Here is a 24,865-nt window from a genome sequence, read left to right as displayed (position 1 = left end):
GAACACGGGCAGGGGGATGGGGGCACCCTGACATCGCCCCTCTCCCCTCCCCCCGGACAGCAGACAGGAGGCTCCCAGGAGCAGCTTGGCCAGGGGCGGCACTGGGGGCGGGTGGGAGAAGGGGCAGGGGCAGTTGCAATGGGGGAACGAGGGACAGGACACCCCTGCTCTGGAAGCGCCCCCTCCGCAATGTGAACCCCGGGTGGTTGCCCAGCCCGGCCACCCCTAGGGCCAACCCGGCCTCAGCCCGGGAGCTGGGTGAGGGCAGGTGCCCTTGGCCCCCAGCCCTAGCAATCGGGTCAGGATGGGGGGGCGGGGGGTTGGTTAAATGAAGCGGGTGAGGCCTGGAGGCCGTGGAAGGGGAAAGGCGGGTGCCCGGAGTGTGCAGGGACCAGTCCCAGGACACCAGGGCGCTACGGGCTGAGATTTACCATCCGCCCAAGGAGCAGGAAGGATCCAGGGAGCTAAGGTGGGTCCCAGAGTCACTTGGGCAGGGGGAACAATCAGGCTTTGCCCCCTTGGGGTTGGAGGCTCCTGGAGAGGCCTGAAGTCCTGAGGTGTCACATTGCCTCCGGGGGGATTCTGGGGATGGGGAGGGGGCACGAGGGGCCGGGGGACGCTTGGGGGAGGGGGCGCGAGGGGCTGGGGGACGCTCGGGGGAGGGGGTGTGCGTGGGGGTTGGGACGGCAGGTGGAGCCAGCGGAGAGACCCGGCCCCGAACATTGGTGGAGCCGGGCCCCCCAGGCCCTGAATTTGCTGGAGCCTGGGCACCAGGGGCCCCTACAACTCGCCCCCCCCGCCCCCAAGTAACCATGAGCAGAGCTGCACTTGCCAGATTGTCTCCTGGGTTCCCGTTTTCTGAGAACTGAGCTGAGAAACCAACTCTGGTAAATCAGCTCCAAGCTGTTTTCTTGTCACTGGAGTTCACTGACCAAGTAACTCCTCCTACAGCCCGTGGGCGTGAAAGTGACACAGTTTAACTGTGTAAGATCGAATCTGAAACCATGTAAAAGTTCAACTTTTCTGTGAAAGCCCCAGAGCTGCGGTGGACGGTGGCCAGGCCGCAGGGACCACAGACTCTGCAGGAAGATACACGTTGGGTCTCCGAGCTGAATTAGCAGCCCCAAGGTACAGTGTTCTCTGTGGGTTTGAAACTTGGGTACAACATTCGACAGAAGGACTTGTAATAGCCGTGACTGCCCTGAAAATTCTCATCGGTTGTTTGTTAATAGCAATTGGTGTTTTTACAGCCCCAAAGTTCTGGGCACTTCACACTATGGCCAAGATTGTCAAAAGTGACTCGTGGGGCTGGGGGCCCAGCTCGACCCAGCTCAGGGGAGCCCGACTCTCAGAATGTGCTGAGCTCCCACCCCTGGAAATCAGGCCCCTTTGAGTGTCTCCAGTTGGGCCCCTGAAAACTGAGGCACCCGCAGTCACTAGCCACTTCTGAACATCTTGGGCTACAAATCGAAGAACTTGGTCCCCACCTCAGATAGATCCAGTTTAGAACGATGTGAGAAATACGGGTCCCCACCGTGGGGAGGGAGGGGGCAGGGAAGGAGGAAGGTTACAGCCTTAGGATCAGTTGGTGACTCAGTAACAGACACCTGCACATCCTGGGGACTTGATCTGAACTTTTTATTATTTATCTTTTATCAGAACTGAGGCCTCACGGTGTTTACATGCTGCACAGACACATTGGGAGCACACACACACACACACACACACACACACACACACACACACACACACACACACACACACACACACACACACACACACACACACACACACACACACCTGCCACAAGCAGCTTAGTCTTTTTTTTTTAAATTAAATAATAATCAGTGTTGTTCACTGACTCCTTGTGGGACTCCCGGAAGGAGGCGTGAGGGGCGGGCGAGGACGCGGTGAGCTAGCTGGACAGGGCATCCCCAGAGCGGAGGGAATCCCGGGAGCAGGCACGGAGCTGGTTTGGCAGAAGCAGAGGAGTGGGCACTGAGACTGGCAGTGCTGGTGCTGCAGAGGGGCTGGCGGGTGACGTGATAAGCGTCAAGTCAGGGATGCAGGCAGGGCTGGCGTTATGCAGGGCTGTGACGGTGAGGAGAAGAACTTTGAACCAATGCAGTGAAGCAGGGAAGAGCCAGTGGAGAGATCGACAGAGGGAGTCGTCTGGTCAGAATGGCAGGCTGGGAAGGTTATTTTAGCAGCAGCATTTTGTATTGGGGAGCAGTGATGTGTGTATCAAGGAGGCCAGAGAGGGGGAGGCTGCAGTCAGAGATGGTCCGGGAGGAGAAGAGGTTTAGCAGTTGGGCTGCAGAGGAAAAGTTGGATCTTACAGACATTGCGGAGGCAGGAGCAGCAGGATTTGCACCTGGTCTGGGGGTGAGACCCAGAGGAGCTGTCTGAGGAGAGGTGAAACGTAGGCCTGGGCAGTGAGAGAACGCAGAGAGCCAGAGCCACAGGGAGAGAGCGCGAGATGAACCCAAGGCAGCAGGTTACAGGGAGATGACGCGTGTAACAGGCTGGACTCTGCTCAGTGGCTCTGATGTCCTGTCGCCCGGCACTCTGTGAAGTGAATGACACCAGTGCACACTGGGGTGTGAAGCACTTTCATTCCACTGGCCAGTGCTTTCCAGCCCCTTTGCAGTGGGGTGAGTGAGAAGGTGCAGGGCAGTGGGGCCCGGCCCACAGAGCCTGGATTGGACGTGGGAAGAGGCCAGCAGTCAGGGAGGGGAACAGAGGATGCGCTTGGAGAGGAAGCAGAGGGAGGTGACTTTAGCAGCAGCGTTGGTGACAGACCGGAGGGGAAGGAGGTGAATCAGGGAAGCTGCAGGTTTCCATACAGTAGTGAGGAGATGGACAAAGGACCAGGTGCAAAGGTGCCCTATAATGTACAGTCACTCGGATAAAACCCCCACCCCAGAGAGCCTCTGAGCCCCTCTCCAAGAGCCCAGCACAGAGGGTGTCAGGGGTGTTCTGGGTGCGCCAGGGGTTGGGGGAGACATGACAGGGGCCTTCTTACATCTCTGCAATGGCCCAGAGGAACCACTGAAGCAGGGCACAAGCTAAGGTAGCCCTGAGGGGACGAGCCGCCCCCCTGCACCAGCCGCAGTGCCGGGGGGGGATGAATCTGGCCACGGGCTGGAGCTGACCGGGTGGCAAAGAGGGTTAATTTGTACTGGTGTTATACAGGGAACAGTGACAAGACACAGCTGGAGCCTGGATGTGAAGCACTCTGACACCGCGGTGACACATTCTGGGGATCCCCTGAGCAGTCAGGGGGTCTGTCACCACCTGCCCTGTGACCGTGCGGCTCTGGCTCAGAGCCCTGGCACCAGTAGCCACCCACAGGCATAAAGGTCTGACCCTGGCTTCCAGCAGCCTCGTTACCCCTGCAGGGTGACCCCACCAGCCCTTCCAGTCCCAAGCGTCCCCAAACCCGCCTACCCTGAGTTCTTCACCACCAGACCTGGGGCCTTTTCCCCTCTGGTTCCTCACCCCAAAGGCCTGAAACCAGCCCCCAGTTCTCAGTCACTTGGGGACACCCCCCACACCGTTCGCACACTAGAGACCCATCCTTTGTCTCTCCCGGGGTTGTACAATGCGAGGGGCTGGGTCAGTCTTGTCTGGCTGGGGAGGCAGCTCCTCCCTGCCTGGCCGGCCACCGCCCTGCTGGGAGGGGGAGGGGAAGCTTTAGGAACCAGCTCTCTGCAAACATGATACACAAATCCCTAACCACAGTCTGGATCCATCTCACACAGTGATCAGTAAATTCAGAACATCACAAGCTTTCAGAAAAGACCTCACTCAACGTTACTATACACAATAGCACTGTGCACAATCATTCGATTCCATAGCTTATTCTTTGGGGTTCAGCCCCCCTGTTCTGCCCTTGGGGTGTCTGGACCCTGTGACACATGGCAAAGGGGGCAGCACATGAACCTAGATTTTAGTGGGGCAGGAGCTCTACAATAGTTACGGTTGAACCTCTCTTACTGTTTAACAGCTGATTTTTCTAAAATCGCACCCCCTGTTCCCACACCCCACGGTGTGGTTCACTGTTTGGAACAGCTCAGGCTGTTCTCTCTCCAGTGTTGTACCTGTATGATGCTCTGAACACTACAAATACCTGTAGAACTCACTCCAAATAGGTTTCCGATCAGAATTTGCTGACCAGGCACCTTTCGTCCCCAAACCTCAAACACTGGCACACACAGAAACTGAAATCTGTTTCCAGTGGCAGAAGCACTAATCTGATGTAGAAGAACCACGGAAACCCGGAGCTGTTCTGAGAAATCCCCAGCAGCCGGAGAGACAGCACAGAAGTCAGAGCGAGCTGCAGGCTCGGAGGGAAGAGCAGAGACCCATTCTCCCAGCGGAGCTGGCACTAGGCACACTGGTCTGTGTGCGTGGGCTGTAGATAGCACAGGCCGGGGACGGCTGTGCCTCCCCAAACAGCCCTGCCTGGCCAGGCCCACGCTCCGCCCCGAGGCCCCCTCCTGCTTGCCCCTAGTTGGCGCCAGCCCAGACAGGCTCCTCCTCTTCCGGGAAGCCGGCTGGGGCTGGGGCGGGTGGGACATGGGGTGGCTGAGGCTGCCCAATGCTGGGGGAGCCCCTGTGACACTCTGTACCTTGTGGGAACACCCTGCACCCCATGTTCATCCTTATAAAATGATTGTGTGGTGTCCAGTGCAAAGGTTGTCATGTCGGGTGTCTTTGGAAGGCTCATGATGCACTGAGCATTGTTGTCACAGTGATGTTATAGTAATTGTTACAGTACCGTTATAGGTTATAATTTCATGAGGAGATAACCGGCTCTGTGGATGAGGGGAAAGCAGTGGATGTGTTATTCCTTGACTTTAGCAAAGCTTTTGATACGGTCTCCCACAGTATTCTTGCCAGCAAGTTAAAGAAGTGTGGGCTGGATGATTGGACTATAAGGTGGACAGAAAGCTGGCTAGATCGTCGGGCTCAACAGGTAGTGATCAATGGCTCCATGTCTAGCTGGCAGACGGTTTCAAGTGGAGTGCCCCAGGGGTCGGTCCTGGGGCCGGTTTGGTTCAATATCTTCATTAACGATCTGGAGGATGCTGTGGATTGCACCCTCAGCAAGTTTGCAGATGACACTAAACTGGGAGGAGTGGTAGCTATGCTGGAGGGTAGGGATAGGATACAGAGGGACCTAGACAAATTGGAAGATTGGGCCAAAATAAATCTGATGAGGTTCAACAACGACAAGTGCAGAGTCCTGCACTTAGGACGGAAGAATCCCATGCACTGCTACAGGCTAGGGACCGAATGGCTAGGAAGTAGTTCTGCAGAAAAGGACCTAGGGGTTACGGTGGACGAGAAGCTGGAGATGAGTCAACAGTGTGTCCTTGTTGCCAAGAAGGCTAACGGCACATTGGGCTGTATAAGTAGGGGCATTGCCAGCAGATCGAGGGATGTGCTCATTCCCCTCTATTCGGCATTGGTGAGGCCTCATCTGGAGAATTGTGTCCAGTTTTGGGCCCCACACTACAAGAAGGATGTGGAAAAATTGGAAAGAGTCCAGCGGAGGGCAACAAAAATGATTAGGGGGCTGGAGCACATGACTTATGAGGAGCGGCCGAGGGAACTGGGATTGTTTAGTCTGCAGAAGAGAAGAATGAGGGGGGATTTGATAGCTGCTTTCAACTACCTGGAAGGGGGTTCCAAAGAGGATGGATCTAGACTGTTCTCAGTGGTACCAGATGACAGAACAAGGAGCAATGGTCTCAAGTTGCAGTGGGGGAGATTTAGGTTGGATATTAGGAGAAACTTTTTCACTAGGAGGGTGGTGAAGCACTGGAATGGGTTACCTAGGGAGGGGGTGGAATCTCCTTCTATTAAGGTTCCTTCCCCACTGTGAACGCTAGGGTACAGATGTGGGGACCTGCATGAAAACCTCTAAGCTTAACTACCAGCTTAGATTTGCTTTTGCTGCCACCACCAAAATTATTTATGAGTTATTTGAGAAACTCTGTCTACCTCCCCCTGGCCCCCCAAGAATATCTCCCTCCCAAGTACTATAACCCTTCCCTGGGTAGCCTTGAGAGACTTCTCCACCAATTTCCAAGTGAACACCAATCCAAACCCTTGGATCTTAAAACAAGGAGCAATTAATCATTCCCCCTCCTTCCCCCCCCCCAATTCCGTGGTGAGTCCAGATCCAACCCCCTTGGATCTTAAAACAAGGAAAAACCAATCAGGTTCTTAAAAAGAAGGCTTTTAATTAAAGAAAGAAAGGTAAAAATAATCTCTGTAAAATCAGGATGGAAAATAACTTTACAGGGTCATCAGATGTAAAGAGCCCAGAGGAACCCCCTCCAGCCTTAGGTTCAGAGTCACAGCAAACAGAGGTAAAATCCTCTCAGCAAAAAGGAACATTTACAAGTTGAGAAAACAAAGATAAAGCTAACACGCCTGGCCTGGCTGGTACTTACAAGTCTGAAATATGAGAGACTGGTTCAGAAGGATTTGGAGAGCCTGGATTGATGGCTGGTCCCTCTTAGTCCCAAGAGCGAACAACCCCCAAAACAAAGAGCACAAACAAAAGACTTCCCTCCCCCAAGATTTGAAAGTATCTTGTCCCCTTACTGGTCCTTTGGGTCAGGTGTCAGCCAGGTTACCTGAGCTTCTTAACCCTTTACAGGTTAAAGGATTTTGGTGTCTCTGGCCAGGAGGGATTTTATAGTATTGTACACAGGAGGGCTGTTCCCTTCCCATCATAGTTATGACACCGTCCTTAGAGGTTTTTCAGGCCCGGCTTGCCAAAGCCCTGGCTGGGATGATTTAGTGGGGGTTGGTCCCACTTTGAGCAGGGGGTTGGACTAGATCCCTCCTGAGGTCCCTTCCAAGCCTGATATTCTATGATTCATGTATATAGTTATGAGGCTGAAAATGTGTCCTCATGGCTTAAAGCAGCCCAGGCAAAAACTCTCCAGGAGCAAAGCTTCACACCTCATCAGGGCATGGATGGGACAAACCCAGCCCAGCCTCACAGGAGCAAAGAACACTGGCCTCGGCAGCAACAAAGGATCTGTTGGACTCTCCAGTGAGACATCCCCCTTCCCTTGGTTAGGTTGGGACCGCGATGAGGTAATGCTCACCTGACTCTGAAGGTAGAGGTGGGACAAAGCCAAGAGGGAAGAAAGGGCATGATAAAAGGGAGAGACATTTTCCAGGCTCTTTCTCTCCTTTCCACCTACATCTACAGACACCCCCACCAAGCGACTGAAGCGGTGATCAAAGGGGAGAGCCTGGCTGAAGGGCGACCAGCCAGCCTGTGGTGAGACGCATCTAAGTTTGTAACAGCACTGAAAGTGTTCAGATCAGCTTAGAATGCGTTTTGCTTTTATTTCATTTGACCAAATCTGACTTGTTGTGCTTTGACTTATCATCACTTCAAATCTATCTGTGTAGTTAATAAAGCTGTTTGTTTATTCTCCCTGGAGCAGTGTGTTTGGTCTGTAGTGTGTCAGAGACTCCCCTGGGGATAACAAGCCTGCTACATATCAATTTCATTGTTAAATTGACAAACTCATATAAGCTTGGAGCGTCCAGCGGGCATAACTGGGCACTGCAAGATGGAGGTTCCTAGGGTTGTGTCTGGGACCAGAGATATTGGCTAGTGTCTGTGATGTTCCCCTCTGGTGTAATCTGGGCCGGTGATCTGCTAGGTCACTCCAATCCTCAACTCTGGGAGCCAGCCTGACCCTGCCCTGCTGTGAGAACCCCACTCCTGGGCTGTTCACGCACAGCCTCTGGCACGTGAGCTGCTCTTTGGATTGTGCAACCGCATGAGCAGAGCAGGGTGAGGCTGGCTCCCAGAGTCAACAGCGAAGAGCTATTTAAGCCAGATGGTGGTGTTGGTACAAGAACAAGTGGCCATGAACTGGCCATGAGTAAATTCAGGTTGGAAACTGGTTTTTTCTAACCCTCGGTGGAGGGAGGTTGAGGCTGTGGAACAGACGTCCAATAGGAACAATGGGGGCAGACGGACTAGTTTTAAGAAGGAGCTTGGTAAGTTTATGAACGGGACGATATGACAGGGCTGCCTACGATATCAGAGGACTGGACTCAACCCAGGAGGTTCCTTCCAGTCCTATGTTCTGTTGTTCCCGAAACAAATCACAGCTTAGCAATACCAACTAATTACACTTTTCTTAATGCTCATCTATAAGGCTACGATTTAGTCATGGGTATTTTTAGTAAAGGTCACAGACAGGTCAAGGGCAATAAAAATAAAGTCACGACCAGTGACCTGTCCATGACTTTTATTAAAAATACCCCTAATGAAATTTTAGGTGCTGGGGGGGAGGGTGCTCCAGCGGAGGCTGCTGGGGGGTGTGTGCTCTAGCGGAGGGTGCTGGGGTGGTGGTGCTCCAGCGGAGGCTGCTGCTCCTGGCGGGGGTGGCAGCCAGTAGCCCCACCGCCGCTGCTGCTCCTCCTAGTGCGGGGTGGGTGGCCTGGAGCCCTGCCGCTGCTGCTCCTGGACCGCTGCTCCGTGGCAGCACCCAGGATCAGTTGCCTGGGGCCACCAGAGCAGTGGCCGGTGTGGTTGGCCTCGGGGCCACCCAGGTGCTGGGGCAGCTGCACCACCCACTGCAGCTGCAGAAGTGCCGAAGGTCCTGGAAAGTCATGGGCTCTGTGACTTCCGTGACCTCCATGAAAGACTCGCAGACTTACCCGTGTATAAGCTAACAATCACCTTTTCATCCTGCTAAATATAAATCAGTCACAATTCCTAATACTAGGCAAATAATTTCCTAAATCATTTGAAATCTCTCGGCTACAATTGTGGAGTCCGGCATTTGGCAAGAGGGCACAGCTGTCCCGTGCGCACGCTAGGAGTGTGGCTTACGTAGTGCGCAGCTACTGGTGTGTGTCAGCTCACTGCCAACTACCCCCATGTGGACCAGGCCTGAGTTTCATACATTCACTGAGTTTAAACTTTAAAACAACCCTGGGTAGTGCACACACCAAGAGGAGGCTGGTGTGCTGGAGTCTGAGGTAAACGTGTCACAGGAAGCCAGTTGGGGGGTGGCCTGTGGTTCTGTAATTGCAGGTAAGAGACATGAAATGGAGGGGTTCCCTTTAACTCTCTTCTGGGAATGGCCTCGGATGGGGAGATTTCCTTGTGCTCATAGGCGGTGAGTTCCATGCCCACGTGGTGCTCAGGTACCAGCAATATTCAGTGCCAGGGGCCCAGCTCCACCAATATTTGGGGTCGGGCCCCCCACCCGAGTGTCCCGTGGCCCCGCCTTGCTGCCCCCACCCCCCACTCGCCTTTCCCAGGGCCCCGGAGCAGAGCGTCTCTGTCTTTGTCTCCTCCATGCTGCTTCCCTGCAGCAAGTGCTGCCGGAGGGTCCTAGTGCCCCCGCCTCCACTTCCAGGGCAGACTGACTCTGAGCCTGCCCTTCCCCCTCAGACCCTTCCCTTTCCCAGCGGGACCCTCCACCAGCACAGACCCCCCCCCCCCGTCACAGTCACTGCTCCTGCCCCATGCTGGGCAAGGAGGCAGCCCCATCCGCCACCCCCAGTGAGGCTACAGTCGGGGCAACAGCAGGGGAGGAGGCGCACACAGCCCCTCCGGCACCCACCACGGGGGAGGCGAGGGAGGTTCTTGGACCTGAGAGGGGCCCAAGGAGCACGTGCAGTGACAGCGGTGGGGGTGACTGTGCTGCTGGGGGGGGCGGGAAAGGGGGGCTCCTCCCCCAGGGCTCGCTGCTGCCGGCAGGGAAAGGGCTGGGGGGAGTCCTCCTCTCTGGCCCCTGTCCCGGGGCAGCCTGCCTGCACCCCAAACTCATCCCCTGCCCTGCCCCACCCCAGAGCCCACACCCCCCGTCAGAGCTTTCACCTCCCCACCGCACCCTCAACCCTCTGCCCGAGCCCTGAGCCCCTCCAGCACCCCAAACACCATATCCCCAGCCCCAGCCAGAGCCCTCGCCCCCCACACTCCTACTCTCACCCTGAGCCCCTCCCACACCCCAAACCCCCCATTCCCAGCCCCAGACAGAGCCCTCACCCCTACTCTCGCCCTGAGCCCCTCCCACACTCCAAACCCCTCATCTGCAGCCACACCCCACAGCCCTCACCCCTGCACCCCATCCCTCTGCACCCCTCCCATCCCCAAACTCCCAGAGCCTGCACCCCAATCCCCTCCTCCAGCCTAGGGCCTGCACCCCAGACCTCCTCCCTCACCCAAATTCTCTCCCAGAGCCTTGGGCAGGTGGTGGGGCGGAGTTTGGGGGGGCGAAGTTTGGGCAAGGGCGGGTTCTCGGCACCAAAATTTCCACAAACCAGTCACCACCTCTATTGACAGATGTTCCGGCTCTGTTCCAAGTTGCAAGGCCTTCAGGGTGTATGGTTTTATTTAGACTTTAAAGCAGGGGTGAGCACACTTTTTGGCCTGAGGGCCACATCAGGGAATTCAAATTGTATGGCAGGCCATGAATGCTCACAAAATTGGGGTTGGGATTGGGGTGCGGGAAGGGGATGTCCCTTCTCTGGCTCCTATGCGTGGTGCGGCCCCTGACCCAATGCCCCAGCTGGATCGGCCCCCAACCCGGCACCCCAACTGGAGTGCCAGAGCAAGGCAAGCCCCAGATCCTGCTCCCCAGCGGGAGCTTGTGGGACGGCTTAAAATGGCTTGGCCCACAGGCTGTAGTTTGCCCACCCCTGCTTTAGAGGTGTTGTCAGAGTGGTACCGGTGTGGTGCTCTGCTTTCTCCAATGTTGATATCACTCGGCTGCGAGCGTGTGTTCCCTCTGTGTGCTGCCCCAGCTCTGCAGATAGCTGACACAGCAGACCCGACGAGAACCCCCAATAACCACAGAGTCCAGTAAGATGCAAAGTCACGTCGACTAGGTTTATTGCGACCTCGGACACAATTGCAGTTCCCTGTAGATTACTTAGTCTACCGGGCATACTACGAGAAAGTGCCTCTTGGCAATGGACCTGGCTCAGTCAGTGGCGGGACTTTCCACTGCCCCCTAGGCCGGACAAAGACACCGCCCCAGGGATGCATTCCTATCCACAGGTACAAACAAGTTACACATCACTCCTGACGTATGAGGTACAACCCCTCTACGCAGCAAGGTACAACCCCTCCATGTAGCAACGTACAACCCCTCCACGTAGCAAGGTGCCGCCTCTCACCTTGTACATGTTGGTTCGATCAAAACAACTCTATCCATCATATTCCCCTTTTGGCCCTGTCATTGGGATGGGCCAGCCTGTTCTTGTTATTTGTGTGGAATGTAAATGTTCTGATATCTGGTGTTCAGTACCTTTTAGGTACGTATCTTCTTGCAGCATCAACCCTTTCATTGCCAGCTTCTGTGAGCAGGGCCTGACTCTGGCTCATAGCTTAACTTTGCTTTATGTTAGCAAAGTCTTGACCATTACTTTAGTTCAGGCCTCAGGCCTCATACCGGGCCTCTGATACCAAGGTTTATATCTTAGGGCCTCCTCTTACTATAAGAGGCATGCTCTCGCTTGTGTTAAGTAAGAGCTGTTGTCTGTGTCTTCTTAACCATCGGGCAGCAGGTATTTACGGCTTCCTGGGCTGCAGCTTAGCACCCTATCAGGACATCCAGCCTGCTGGCAAGTCACAGCGTTCTTTCAACACGCCTGGGATCGCACATGAGAGCTGCAAAATACAACAGGTGTTTTGCTTTGTGGCTCACATCTCTCTAAATTGTGTCAAATTAGAACTATTTCCCATTCTTGCTAAAAGGAACAATTCCTTTGAAACATCACAGTTAGAATTCATAATCTGAGGCGAGAAAAGGGAGAGGTAAATCTGAGTGACTTTCTTCCTCTCCGCTCCCCTGTGGAGACTAGAAGATACGTCTTTCTTTTACAACCAGGGCAATGTTCAGAAAAACTTTGAAGACTGAAGCCAGTGACTTGAGTCTAAATCTGCTCCCCAGAAACTTTAATGTAACCCCAGTTATTTCTTGCAGGTCAGACAGAGGAGAGAGCGTCTGGGTGTGGAACAATGGCCGGGTCAGCTGACACCATTGAGATGCCGGCTCTGGGCCGCCCGTTCCAGCTGGGGATGCTGTACGACTGCCGCAGCGACTCCCTCATCCCAGGTAACTGTCACCCAGGGAGGAGCCCGGGGCCCAACTTCATCTGTTATTTTGGCACCTGTTTATTTGAGGAACATTTGGGTTTGGGATTTGAGTTGGGGAAAAAATAAAGGGCATTGAAACCTGCCTGGGTACTGCTGACCCTCCTTACAGGACGGGCTGCACTAGGAGAAACGAGAAACTTCCCATCCGCTCCCTGCCACTGCAGTATCTCTGCAGCCCCACCCACACCACAGTCGGCCTACGAAAGGGGAACAATGCTCCTGAGCTGGCTCATCCCCCCATTTCCACATGGGAGGGGTAAGGTCCAGGTGAGAAGGGACCTCTCTACACACAGATCTTCGGGGCAGGATGGGACCCATTAGAAGGACAAACTTCAGCTATTCACACCCATCCCTGTGTCCTATATTAACTGTCCCCACCCCGGAAAAGGCCTGGGCATCGCTGTGCACGGCTCAGTGAAAACACCCGCTCTGTGTCCAGTCGCAGCCCAAACAGTAAATGGTGCCAGGTGCCTGAGGAACGGGATGGAAAATGCCACCCGAGCTATTCCAATGGCGTTATACAGGTAACCCTTCTGCCAGGGGACATCGTCAGCAACCAGGGACAGCTTCAATATCCTGGGGTTCCCTTTCAACAGTGCAACACTGAATGAAAGGAGGGAAGTCGCTGGACACTAATTTGGGAAAATGCTGCAAGCAGGATTCATAAACCTTAAACCATGAGCAGCCCCCACCCCAGAGTGCGTTGGGAAGGGTCTTTGCCTCAGGTTCTTGAGTTCTACAACCAAAAGTTCCTTCAACGTGCCCGTCCCTTCTCCCTCCACCACCCCCTGCTCACAGGGGTTGTCCTTGGTCAGTGAGGACCCAGATTTCAGAGGTGCATCTGGGTGAGTTCATCTCCCCACCCCGGGGTTGGGGGGAAGAAAAGGCACCTTGCTCACTCTGCCATCCTAGTGCTTCCTCTGGAGTGGCTGCTCTGCCAGCTGCTCCGCCGCCTGCTGCCCCGCCGGCCGCCCCCTCACCTCTCTGCTGGCTGCCCTGCCACCAATGCCCACCATCCCCTTCTGCTGCCACCTGCTTCTCTACTGTGACCTCTGTAGGTCAGTCTCTCGAGTTTCCACCCAGCACTCAGTGACTTTCAGCTCTTAGTGGGGGAATGTCATTGCTGAAGCAGGCTGGGCAGAAATGCTGTCCCACAACAGGTGATTTCAGATCTAGTGATCACCTAACAAACCAAGTATCAGAGTGGGAGCCGTGTTAGTCTGGATCTGTAAAAGCAGCAAAGAATCCTGGGCACCTTATAGACTAACAGAAGTTTTGGAGCATGAGCTTTCGTGGGTGAATACCCACTTCGTCGGATGCATGTAGTGGAAATTTCCAGGGGCAGGTATAAATATGCAAGCAAGAATCAGGCTAGAGATAACGAGGTTAGTTCAATCAGGGAGGATGAAGCCCTCTTCTAGCAGTTAAGGTGTGAACACCAAGGGAGGAGAAACTGGTTCTGTAATTGGCAAGCCATTCACAGTCTTTGTTTAATCCTGAGCTGATGGTGTCAAATTTGCAGATGAACTGAAGCTCAGCAGTTTCTCTTTGAAGTCTGGTCCTGAAGTTTTTTTGCTGTAGGATGGCCACCTTAAGGTCTGCTATTGTGTGGCCAGGGAGGTTGAAGTGTTCTCCTACAGGTTTTTGTATATTGCCATTCCTAATGTCTGATTTGTGTCCATTTATCCTTTTCCTTAGAGACTGTCCAGTTTGGCCGATGTACATAGCAGAGGGGCATTGCTGGCACATGATGACATATATCACATTGGTAGATGTGCAGGTGAAGGCGCCCCTGGTGGTGTGGCTGATGTGATTAGGTCCTATGATGGTGTCCCCTGAATAGATATATGGACAGAGTTGGCAACAGGCTTTGTTGCTGAAGTGAAGAAACAGATTGACAGAGCCAGAAGAGTACCCAGAAGCAGGGCCGGCTTTAACTTTTTTGCCACCCCAAGCAAAAAGGAAGAGCGCCGCCCTGCCGCCCCGCCCCCCCCCGTGAGCGCTGTGCTGCCGTACCTCCCCCACGAGCACCACGCCGCCCAAAGCCCCGCCCCTGAGCGCACACAAGCCCCCGCCCCCCCAGCGCCGTGCCGCCCGAAGCCCCCGCCCCCTCCGAGCGCCGTGCTGCCCAAAGCCCCGCCCCCCTGAGTGCTGTGCAAGCCCCACCTCCCCAGCGCCGCACCACCTGAAGCCCCCTCCCCCACTCCGAGTGCCCTGCCATACCAAGTCCCCACCCCCCCTCTGAGTGCCGCGCCGTGCCAAGCCCCCACCCCCCCAGTGCCACGCTGCCCGAAGATCCCTCCCCCCTGAGCGCCACGCCGTGCAAGCCCCTGCCCCCCCAGCACCGTGCTGCCTGAAGCCCTGCTTCCCTGAGCACTACGCCGCCCAAAGCCCCACCCCCCGAGCGCTGCACCGCCGAAAAAAAAACAACCCTCCAGTGCTGCCCTGATGAACCAAAAAAAAAAAAGAAAAAAAAATGAGCCCTGCCCTGCCCTGCTCCGCCCCAAAATGCCGCCCCAAGCACGTGCTTGGTCGGCTGGTGCCTGGAGCCGGCCCGGCCCAGAAGTCACCTACTACAGGACAGACCCAACAAAGAAAGTAACAGAACTCCACTAGCCATCACCTACAGCCCCCAACTAAAACCTCTCCAGCGCATCATCAAGGATCTACAACCTATCCTGAAGGACGATCCCTCACTCTCACAGACCTTGGGAGACAGGCCAGGCCTCGCTTACAGACAGCTCCCTGACCTAAAGCAAATACTCACCAGCAACCACAGACCACACAACAAAAGCACTAACTCAGGAACCTATCCTTGCAACAAAGCCCTAATCACGTCAGCCACACTATCAAAGGCTCGTTCACCTGCACATCTACCAACGTGATATATGCCATCATGTGCCAGCAATGTCTCTCTGCTATGTACATTGGCCAAATGGACAGTCTCTACGCAAAAAAATAAATGGACACAAATCAGACGTCAAGAATTATAACATTCAAAAACCAGTCAGAGAACACTTCAATCTCCCTGGCCACTCAATAACAGACCTAAAAGTCGCAATATTACAACAAAAAAAACTTCAAAAACAGACTCCAATGAGAGACTGCTGAATTGGAATTAATTTGCAAACTGGACACCATTAAATTAGGCTTAAATAAAGACTGAGAGTGGATGGGTCATTACACAAAGTAAAACTATTTCCCCACGTATATTCCGCCCCTCCGCCCGCCACTGTTCCTCACAACTTCTTGTCAACTGCTGCAAATGGACCATTTTCATTACCACTACAAACAGTTTTTTTCTCTCCAGCTGGTAACAGCTCACCGTAACTGATCACTCTCGTTAGAGTGTGTCTGGTAACACCCATTGTTTCATGTTCTCTGTATCTATCTATCTATCTATCTATCTTCCTACTGTGTTTTCCACTGCATGCATCCGATGAAGTGGGCCGTAGCCCACGAAAGCTTATGCTCAAATAAATTTGTTAGTCTCTAAGGTGCCACAAGTACTTCTGTTCTTTTTTCCAAAGGTTATGTTTTCTAAACCATTTATCATTTTTGTTGCTCTCCTCTGGACTCTCCAATTTGTCCACATCTTTACTGCAGTGTGACACCCCAAACTGGACACAATACTCCAGCAGAAGCCTCACCAGTGCCGAGAAAAGTGGGACAACTACATCCCGTGTCTTACATATGACACTCCTGTTAACACCCCCCAGAATGACATTAGCCTTTTGCATAACTGCATCCCATTGTGGGCTCCTATTCACTGTATGATCCACTATAACCCCAGTTTCTTTTTTGCAGAACTACTGCCTAGCCAGTTATTCCCCATCGTGTATTTGTGCATTTGATTTTTCCTTCCTAAGTGTAGTACTTTGCATTTGTCTTTGTTGGATTTCATCTTTATAAACTAGAGAATTGATCTGAAATCAACAAGGCCATTTTGAGTTTTAATCTTGTCCTCCAAAGAGCTCGCAGCCCCTCCTAGCTTGGTGTCATCTGGTAATTGTATGAGTGTGCTCTCCACCCCATCATCCAGGTCATGGATGAAAATACTGATTAGCACCAGACTCAGGTCAGACTCTGGCAGGACTCCACTACATACATCCTCCCAGTTTGACAGCAAACCATTGATAACTACTCTGAGTGTAGCCTTTCATCGAGTTATGCACCTACCTTAGAGCAATTTCATCTATACCACATTTCCCTAGTTTCCTATGGGACTGTGTCAAAAGCCTTACTAAAATCAAGATCTATCATGTCTCCTGCTTCTCTCCCTAAACACTAGGCCAGTAACCCGGTCAAAGAAGGCAATTAGGTGGTTTGGCATGATTGGTTCCTGACAAATCCATGTTGGCTATTACTTATTACCCTGTTATCTTCGAGGTGCTTACAAACTGATTGTTTAATAGCTTGTTCCAGTATCTTTCCAGGTGTTGAAGGTAGGCTGATTATTCTATAATTCCCCGGGTCCTCTGTGTTCCTCTTTTTAAAGATAGGTACCATATTTGCTCTTCTCCTGTCCTCTGGGACCGCACCCATCCTCCATGAGTTCTCAAAGATAATCACTGACAGATCCAAGGTCGTAGAATCATAGAATAGAATAATGGAATATCAGGGTTGGAAGGGACCTCAGGAGGTATCTAGTCCAACCCCCTGCTCAAAGATCTGCTTCAGCTAGTTCCTTAAGGTGAATTTAGTCAAGTCCTGCTGACTTGAGTACATATAATTCTCTAAATATTCTTTAAGCTGTTCATTTGCTATTCTGTCTTGTGTTCATAGAATCTCAGGGTTGGAAGGGACCTCGGGAGGTCATCTAGTCCAACCCCCCTTATTATTAATACTAATGGTATTAAGCACCTGGTCACAATTTACCTTTTTAGAGAAGATTGAAGCAAAATAGGCATTAAACACCTCTGTGTTCTTGATGTCATTAACTTTCCTTCCCCACGAAATAGTGGACCTACACTTTTCATCGTCTTTCTCTTGCTCCTAATATATTTTTAAAAACCCTCTTCTTACGGCCTTTTATGTCCCTCGCTAGGTGTAACTCATTTTGTGCCTTAGCCTTTCTGATTTAGTCCCTGTCTGCTTGTGCTGTTCTTTTGTACCCTCCTTAGCAATTCAGCCATGTCCCCACTTTTTGTAGGGTTTCTTTCTGATTTTCAGGTCACTGAAGAGCTCCTGGTGAAGCCATATTGTCCTCCTGCTATTTTTCTTATCTTCCCTTCGAATCAGGATAGTTTGCAATTGTGCCTTTAATATTGTCTCTGAGAAACTGCCAGCTCTCCTAAACTCCTCTTTTTCCTTAGATTTTCTTCCCAGGGACCTTACTTAAGAGTTCTCTGAGTCTGATGAAGTCTGTTTATTCTTTTGAAGTTCATTGTCTTATTCTCCTCCTCTCACTCTTTCCTTTCCTTAAAATAATAAAATCTATCATTTTATGAACACTTTCACCCAAATTGCCTTTTACCTTCAGATTTGCAACCAATTCCCTTTTAGTCAGAATCAAGTCTAAAATGGCTGCCCCCTAGTTACTTCCTCCACCTTCTGAAACAAGAAGTTGTCCCTACACATCCCAAAAACTTACTGGACACTTTGTGTTTTGTGGTATTACTTTTACAACAGATGTCTGGGTAGCTGAAGTCCCCTGTTACTACCAGCTCTTGTGATATGGATATTTCTGTTCTTTGCTCTAGAAATGCCTCATGTGTCTCTTCCTCCTGGTTTGAAGGTCTGTAGAAGACCCCTACAATAACATCACCCCTGTTTTCCCCTGCCCACTTTTATCTTTACCCACAGAACTTCAACTGGGTCAGCCTCTCACCTCCTGAACCACAGCACACGTGTATGTTCTCTTCATGGATAGTGCAACCCCTCCTCTATTTTTTGCTGCCTTTCCGTCCCGAACACGCCACGCATCAAAGTTCTAGTCATGAGATTTATCGAACCAAATTGTATTGATGCCAATTAAACACTAAATTAGCTTATGTACTAAGACTTCCAGTTCTTCCCGTCTGTTCTCCATACACCTGGCATTTGTCTATAGACAAGTAATATATTGAGCAGATTCCCCCTCTGTTATCCTGCTTGTTGCTCCTATGACCCGACTGTACATTTTCCACTCCCCCTCCCCTCACCCCAGCAACATCTCACCCTCTGTGAAGGTCACTTTTTTGATACTTACCTGTGATCTTTTGTCACCTGCCCCTTTGATCTTAATTTAAAGCCCTCCTCACGAGGTTGGCAAGTCAGTGCTCGAAGGAGCTCCGCCCCTTCTCGGTCAGGTGTAGCCCATCTCCTCCCAGCAGATTTCCTTCCTGAAACTGCCTCCCATGACTTAGGAAGCCAAACTCTGCCATTGGACACCACCCGCACAGCCGTGCATCATCCCCAGGGTGTGCGCGTCCCTGCCTGGGCCCTTAACCTCAGCCAGGAGGATGGACAAGAACACAACATGGGACCATGACTCCTTCACCCTCACTCCCGGAGCCCAGGAGTCACTGCGCAGGGTCAGACTGGCAGTATCGTTAGTGCCCATGTAGATGCTCAGTGTGTGGCCGTGGCCAGATGAATGGACGAGCCTTGGCAACCTTTCCATAACACCTGGGATGTGGGCTCTAGGCAGGCAGCACACCTCCTGGGACGTCAGGTCAGGTCAGCAGACTGAGGCTTCCATCCCTCTCAGCAGGGAGCCCAGACCACTACCACCCTACGTCCCCTCCTGGTGGGTGTGGTGGCCGTGACCTCCCAGCCTTGGGAGCAGGTGGCTCCTCTTCCTCAGCCATTGGGGTCTGCTCCTCTCCTCCTGTGGCCAGTACAGCGTGCCAGTTCTTCACCTCGATGGATGGAGGAGCGGGGTGGGGAGTGGAGCACAGCCTACTGTCTAAGGTGGCCAGCAGCCAGTCTCCTTTCTGCAGAGCAGCCAGGTCTCCTTCCTCTTCTGGTGCCTCTGTAGTCATCCCTAGTCAGCTGGCATCCTCCATCCCGGATGTCTCCATGTGCATCCTGGTGATGAAGTCCTCACGCTCCTGGATGCTTCATAACTGAGCCACCTCCTCCCTCAGCTCTCTTACCTGCTACCTGAGGGACTCCCCAAACAGACGCCTCTCACACCAGCTGGTTCCCCCTGCCTGGCTGTTTTCAGCAGGGACATGCAGGCTGCATTCCCAGCAAGTGAAGATGAGGATCTGGGTAGAAGCCTCCAGTCAGGATGGCTGTCTGGCCAGGGCCCCCACAGGCGCAGGCAGATTAAGAGCTAGCAGAGGTGTTGGCAATGCACCATTGCAGGTTCTTCCTTGTGCAGTGCCTTCAAGTTAAAGAAAAACCCTACCTCCCTGCCTCCCTTCCCTGGCAAACTCAGCTGGCTAACTCCCTTAGTCTCCCAGGTGCCTCTGTCTCACCAGCCATGTGTCCTGAGGCCAGGCTTAGACATTTAGAGGGACTGGATGTTTATATGGGTAACAAGAATATGGGGATTAGAACAATGAAAAGAAAGTGCTCAAGATTTAAGCCAATCTCCAACTATTAGAGATCAATGAGAACTTCATGAGGGCGGTTTTTCCAACAATATAGTAGGGTTTCTGGCGCCTTCCTGTGAAGGATCTGGTGCTGGCTACGCTCAGAGACAGAATACTGGGCTAAATGGATCATGGAGCAGGTCAAGCCTGGCAATTCCTAGCTTCTTTAATCAAATAAACCAGATGTTTCTAATGGAAGTGAGATTTCAGTCATAACCAGAGCACTTGCTGCCTGGAGCAGTGTACTCCTGAAGGGGAGTGAACTCAGTCACTCTGGAGAGGGATTTATTAAAAAAAATCAGAAAAGATCACATCTTCCAAAGTCGTGTAAGAAGCCGGGGGCAAGGGAAGGTTGTTAGGGGCATAGTTCAGCCTTGACTTGGCACGTTTGTACGTTACCAGGTCAGTTTACTTGATGTCCTTCACTCGTTATTTTTCAATCTCAGAAATGAGACACAATTAAACCATGGACAGACTCTGTGTCCTGTGCATCTACCAGTTACGTTACCATGTGTTTGTCTCTACTATTCCAGGGATCACGCTGTGGCGCCTGGAACAGCTTCTCAAGGATGTAAACAGAAAACCACAACCTAGGACTGAATTTGAGATCATCGCATCCGACACCATTGAAGAGAAGGCCAATGCCCTCAATGTCACAGCCTCGCTGAAGGCCAGTTTCCTGGGGGGATTGGTTGAAGTAAGTGGATCTGCCAAATACTTAAATGACACCAAAACATCCAAAAAACAGGCCAGAGTTACTCTCCAGTACTCTGCCACAACAAAGTTTGAGCACCTAACTATGAACCAATTAGGAACAGAGAATGTCTCTTACCCTGCTGTATTTGACCAAGGCACGGCCACCCATGTGGTCACGGCTGTGCTGTACGGGGCTCAGGCTTTCTTCGTGTTTGATCGGGAAGTTTCTTCTTCTGAGAATGTACGTGAGATAGAGGGAAAGCTCCAGCTTGCAATTAAAATGATACCCCTGGTTTCCATAGAAGGGGAAGGAGCTGTCAAAATGGATGACAGGGAAAAATTAAATGCTGAAAATTTTAACTGCAAGTTCCATGGTGATTTTGCTCTTGAGAAAAATCCAACTAATTTCCAAGATGCCATGAAAATTTATTCCACTCTCCCAAAGCTGCTGGGTGACAGCGGGGAGAACGCCGTACCAATGAGAGTCTGGCTGTACCCGCTGACCAAGCTGGATTCCAAAGCTGCTCGGCTGGTGCGTGAGATCAGTTTAACACTGATTTCTGATGCTCAGACTGCTATGGAGGAACTGGCAGAAGTAAATATGCGATGCAATGACATGGTGAAGAATCCGATCGCCACAAGCTTCCCCGAAATCAAGCGGAAAATCCAGCAATTCAGAGATCTGTGTAAGCAACACAGACAGACTTTCCAGAAACAGCTAGCAAGCCTCTTGCCGTCTATCCGTGGAGGTGGAAAAGAGGAAGGGGCTCTGGTGGATATTTTATCATGGAAAAATCAGTCACCATTCAATATCCAGAGCCTCAGTGAATTTCTGGATACAAAGGAGAAAGAGATGAATTATGTGAATTCCTACCTTAGGATCCTAAGCAATGTAGAGGTGGTGTCCTCCCAGAGTGAACTAGATGAAATAGTACTCAGCCCTGATCTTGACTTCATCGTCTCCTTTACATTCACCTCACTGTGTGAAGAGGAGCCGTATTTATCAGATTTAAAACAATGGCTTCAGACCCAGTTTATAAAGGAAACTCATGATCCTGCCTTAGCCAGTTCTGTCGCTGAGAAACCAAAATCCAAAGTGTGGTTTGAGGAAAAAGAAATATATCAAAAAGCTCGAAAATCTGCAAAGTCCCTTTCACATTTTGTCAGTGTCAACAAACCTAACAGGAAGACTCGGTTCATTGTGGCCTCTGTTCCAGACGAGGACAATCCAGGCACTTCCATTTACCTGTATGAGGATGGAGAGCTGATCAGCACCAACTTTGAGCCTCCATCAAAGCCTCTTCCTGCCCTGATTGATGGAATCAGACATGACCGTGTGCAGCTCACGTTTAACCCAGCAGCCTATGGCAGGGCTGAGATATCCGGCTATCGGGCAGAGTACAGAATTGTAGGGCAGGAGAACTGGGCGGCTGTGACTGTAAATAACACACAAGAGACATTCACAGTAACAGGGCTCCGTGCAAACACCGAGTACCAGTTCCGATACGCTGCAGTGAGCAAACCAGGGCTCAGTGAGAGCAGCGACCTGAGTGATCCTGTGAAGACTCTTCCCCCTACCAGCCCTCCTGGGAAGCCCGTAATAGTTATTGTAGATTCATCTGCCATTGCCCTTTCCTGGGAGAGTCCAAGTGTCACTGGAGACGGAGTCAGAATAAAGGAGTATAAGGTGGAATATAAAGAGGAGGCAGGAGATACGAGTCAGGAGGGGAAAGACAAATGGCTGGAACGAAGGACAGAAAAGAGAACCGAGTTCTGTAGCGTTGATGAACTGCGTCCTGAGACCTCCTACAGATTCCGGGTGTCGGCTGTGTGTGCGGATGGGGCTGTGAGTGACCCGAGCGAGGAGACTTGCATCTCAACCCTAAAGAAAGGTAACGTATATATATATATGTGCACATTTCCCGCTCCCCCGTCCCCAACTCTGGAGTAGTTCATTCAGGTAAAACTATATTTATCATTAGAAGAAAACTGAGATGTCCCAGGTGTATCATGTAGGAGTGACTTCAGAATCAAACTATTTATTGCAATTTAATATCTGAACTGCAGTGATGCATACATGGCCCAACCCAACACAGGGATCTGCTGGGGACTGTACAAATTATACTGAACTGCCAGGTCTGGTCAAGTTAAGGTTCCAACCTCTAAGGAAGGAGATTCCACCCCGTCCCTAGGGAACCCATTCCAGTGCTTAACCACCCTCCTAGTGAAATAGTGTTTCCTAATATCCAACCTAGACCTCCCCCACTGCAACTTGAGACCATTGCTCCTTGTTCTGTCATCTGCCACCACTGAGAACAGTGTAGAGCCATCCTCTTTGGAACCCCCTTTCAGGTAGTTGAAAGCAGTTATCAACCCCCCCTCATTCCTCTCTTCTGCAGACTAAACAATCCCAGTTTCCTCAGCCTCTCCTCAGAAGTCATGTGCTCCAGCCCCAATCACTTTTGTTGCCCTCCGCTGGACTCTCTCCAATTTATCCACATCCTTCTTGTAGTGTGGGGCCCAAAACTGGACACAGTACTCCAGATGAGGCCTCACCAATGTCAAATAGAGGGAAATGATCACGTCCCTCGATCTGCTGGCAATGCCCCTACTTATACAGCCCAAAATGCCATTAGCCTTCTTGGCAACAAGGGCACACTGTTGACTCATATCCAGCTTCTCATCCACTGTAACCCCTAGGTCCTTCTCTGCAGAACTGCTGCCCAGCCATTCGGTCCCTAGTCTGTGGCAGTGCATGGGATTCTTCCGTCCTAAGTGCAGGACTATGCACTTGTCCTTGTTGAACCTCATCAGATTTCTTTTGGCCCAATCCTCTAATTTGTCTAGGTCCCTCTGTATCCTATCCCTACCCTCCAGCATATCTACCACTCCTCCCAATTTAGTGTCATCTGCAAACTTGCTGAGGGTGCAGTCCACACCATCCTCCAGATTATTAATGAAGATATTGAACAAAACCGGCCCCTTGGGGCACTCTGCTTGATACCGGCTTCCAACTAGGCATGGAGCCATTGATCACTACCCATTGAGCCTGCCAATCTAGCCAGCTTTCTATCCACCTTATAGTCCATTCATCCAGCCCACACTTCTTTAACTTGCCAGCAAGAATACTGTGGGAGACCATATCAAAAGCTTTGCTAAAGTCAAGGAATAACACATCCACTGCTTCCCACTCATCCACAGACCCAGTTATCTCATTATAGAAGGCAATTAGGTTAGTCAGGCATGACCTGCCCTTGGTGAATCCATGCTGACTGTTCCTGATCACTTTCCTCTCCTCTAAGTGCATCAGAATTGATTCCTTGAAGACCTGCTCCATGATTTTTCCAGGGACTGAGGTGAGGCTGACTGGCCTGTAGTTCCCCGGATCCTCCTTCTTCCCTTTTGTAAAGAATGGCACTACATTAGCCTTTTTCCAGTCATCCGGGACCTCCTCCGATCACCACGAGTTTTCAAAGATAACTTGGATTACCAAGAAAATCTGTAGGTGGAAAGCTTCCACTGTAGCTGGACAGGTCTCTGCAGACATGGCAATTTCCTGCAATATCACTGAAAGACCTTATTGTATTAACTGTATGCATTACTGTGGGTCAGGATTGTATGTAACCTCTCTAGTGGGGAGATGTGATGGATGTAAGACCCGGCAGTTCAAAAGGCTGTATTGAAAATGTGCCAGACAAGTATGGACTTTTGGGACAATGAATATTAAGTGGATTTCCTGGGGACTCCCAAGGGAGAGGTTAATGCAAATTCCCCATCTCTGGTCAATGCAAAAACCCAGCCCTTTGAAGCTATGCCCTGAGGAGAGGGTTTTCTCTGTTGATTACCTGTTGCAGAAGGCCAAGATCAAAGGCCCAAGCTTGATAAAGAAATAGCTGATCTAGTGTTCTAGGCTGGCATTGGGGAGATCTCTGGAAAGTGTTTGAGCACATGTGAAGGTTCTTTTATTGTTTTAATAAGTTTTCTCTGTAATGCTTTTACCTTCAGAAGAAATGTGCTTGCTTACAAGGAGCTGTGTGGAAACATATAGCTGTGGGTAATACACTGGTCGTTGTCTTCAGAGAGAAAGCAAAGCACAGGCCCTGGCCTGGTTAGGCAGACTGGCTTGCTGGGGACATCACAGTGTGAGGCAGGGAGCTGTGCAGCCCTAACCCCAGTTAGGAGGCAGTGAGACGTGGGTCTCTGCCTGTGAGAGGTGACAGCTGGGAGCTGGAAACCTTTAAATGGGTCCCCTTGACAGACCACGCAGGGGTAATACAGGAGCTCTTACCCTGAAAACTGTGCTATTGAGGAGGATGAAAGTCCCAGGGAAGGAGAGTATCTCACTGGAGCAGAGGGAAACAATACCATAGTTGGGACCCTCCTTCCAGGTGATGTTGTGGTGACCTCTCACACTGAGGATACCTCTCTGGGGGAGGGAACTCCAGCTATTAGAAAGAAACAGGTGTTAGTAGTGGGAGAT

At 51.6% G+C, this 24,865-nt stretch overlaps 1 protein-coding gene across 1 annotated transcript in view; it reads left to right on the top strand.

Annotated features, from left to right (window-relative positions):
• The first annotated feature begins 1,047 nt into the window (after positions 1 to 1,047).
• The window catches only part of LOC123363355 (stonustoxin subunit alpha-like), a 30,882-nt gene continuing 7,064 nt past the window's right edge, over positions 1,048 to 24,865 (top strand). Inside the window, exons 1-3 of the mRNA XM_045004223.1 lie at positions 1,048 to 1,128; positions 11,994 to 12,125; positions 20,223 to 22,277. Of these exons, the coding sequence (XP_044860158.1) occupies positions 12,029 to 12,125; positions 20,223 to 22,277 (2,152 nt within the window). The 5' untranslated portion in view covers positions 1,048 to 1,128; positions 11,994 to 12,028. The remainder of the gene's footprint in view (positions 1,129 to 11,993; positions 12,126 to 20,222; positions 22,278 to 24,865) is intronic.

This window comes from Mauremys mutica, chromosome 2 (genome assembly GCF_020497125.1).
Source record: "Mauremys mutica isolate MM-2020 ecotype Southern chromosome 2, ASM2049712v1, whole genome shotgun sequence".
Classification (NCBI taxonomy): Eukaryota; Metazoa; Chordata; order Testudines; family Geoemydidae; genus Mauremys; species Mauremys mutica.
The sequence above is the reverse complement of the archived record's forward strand: the minus strand, read 5'-3'. Positions and strand labels throughout refer to the sequence as shown.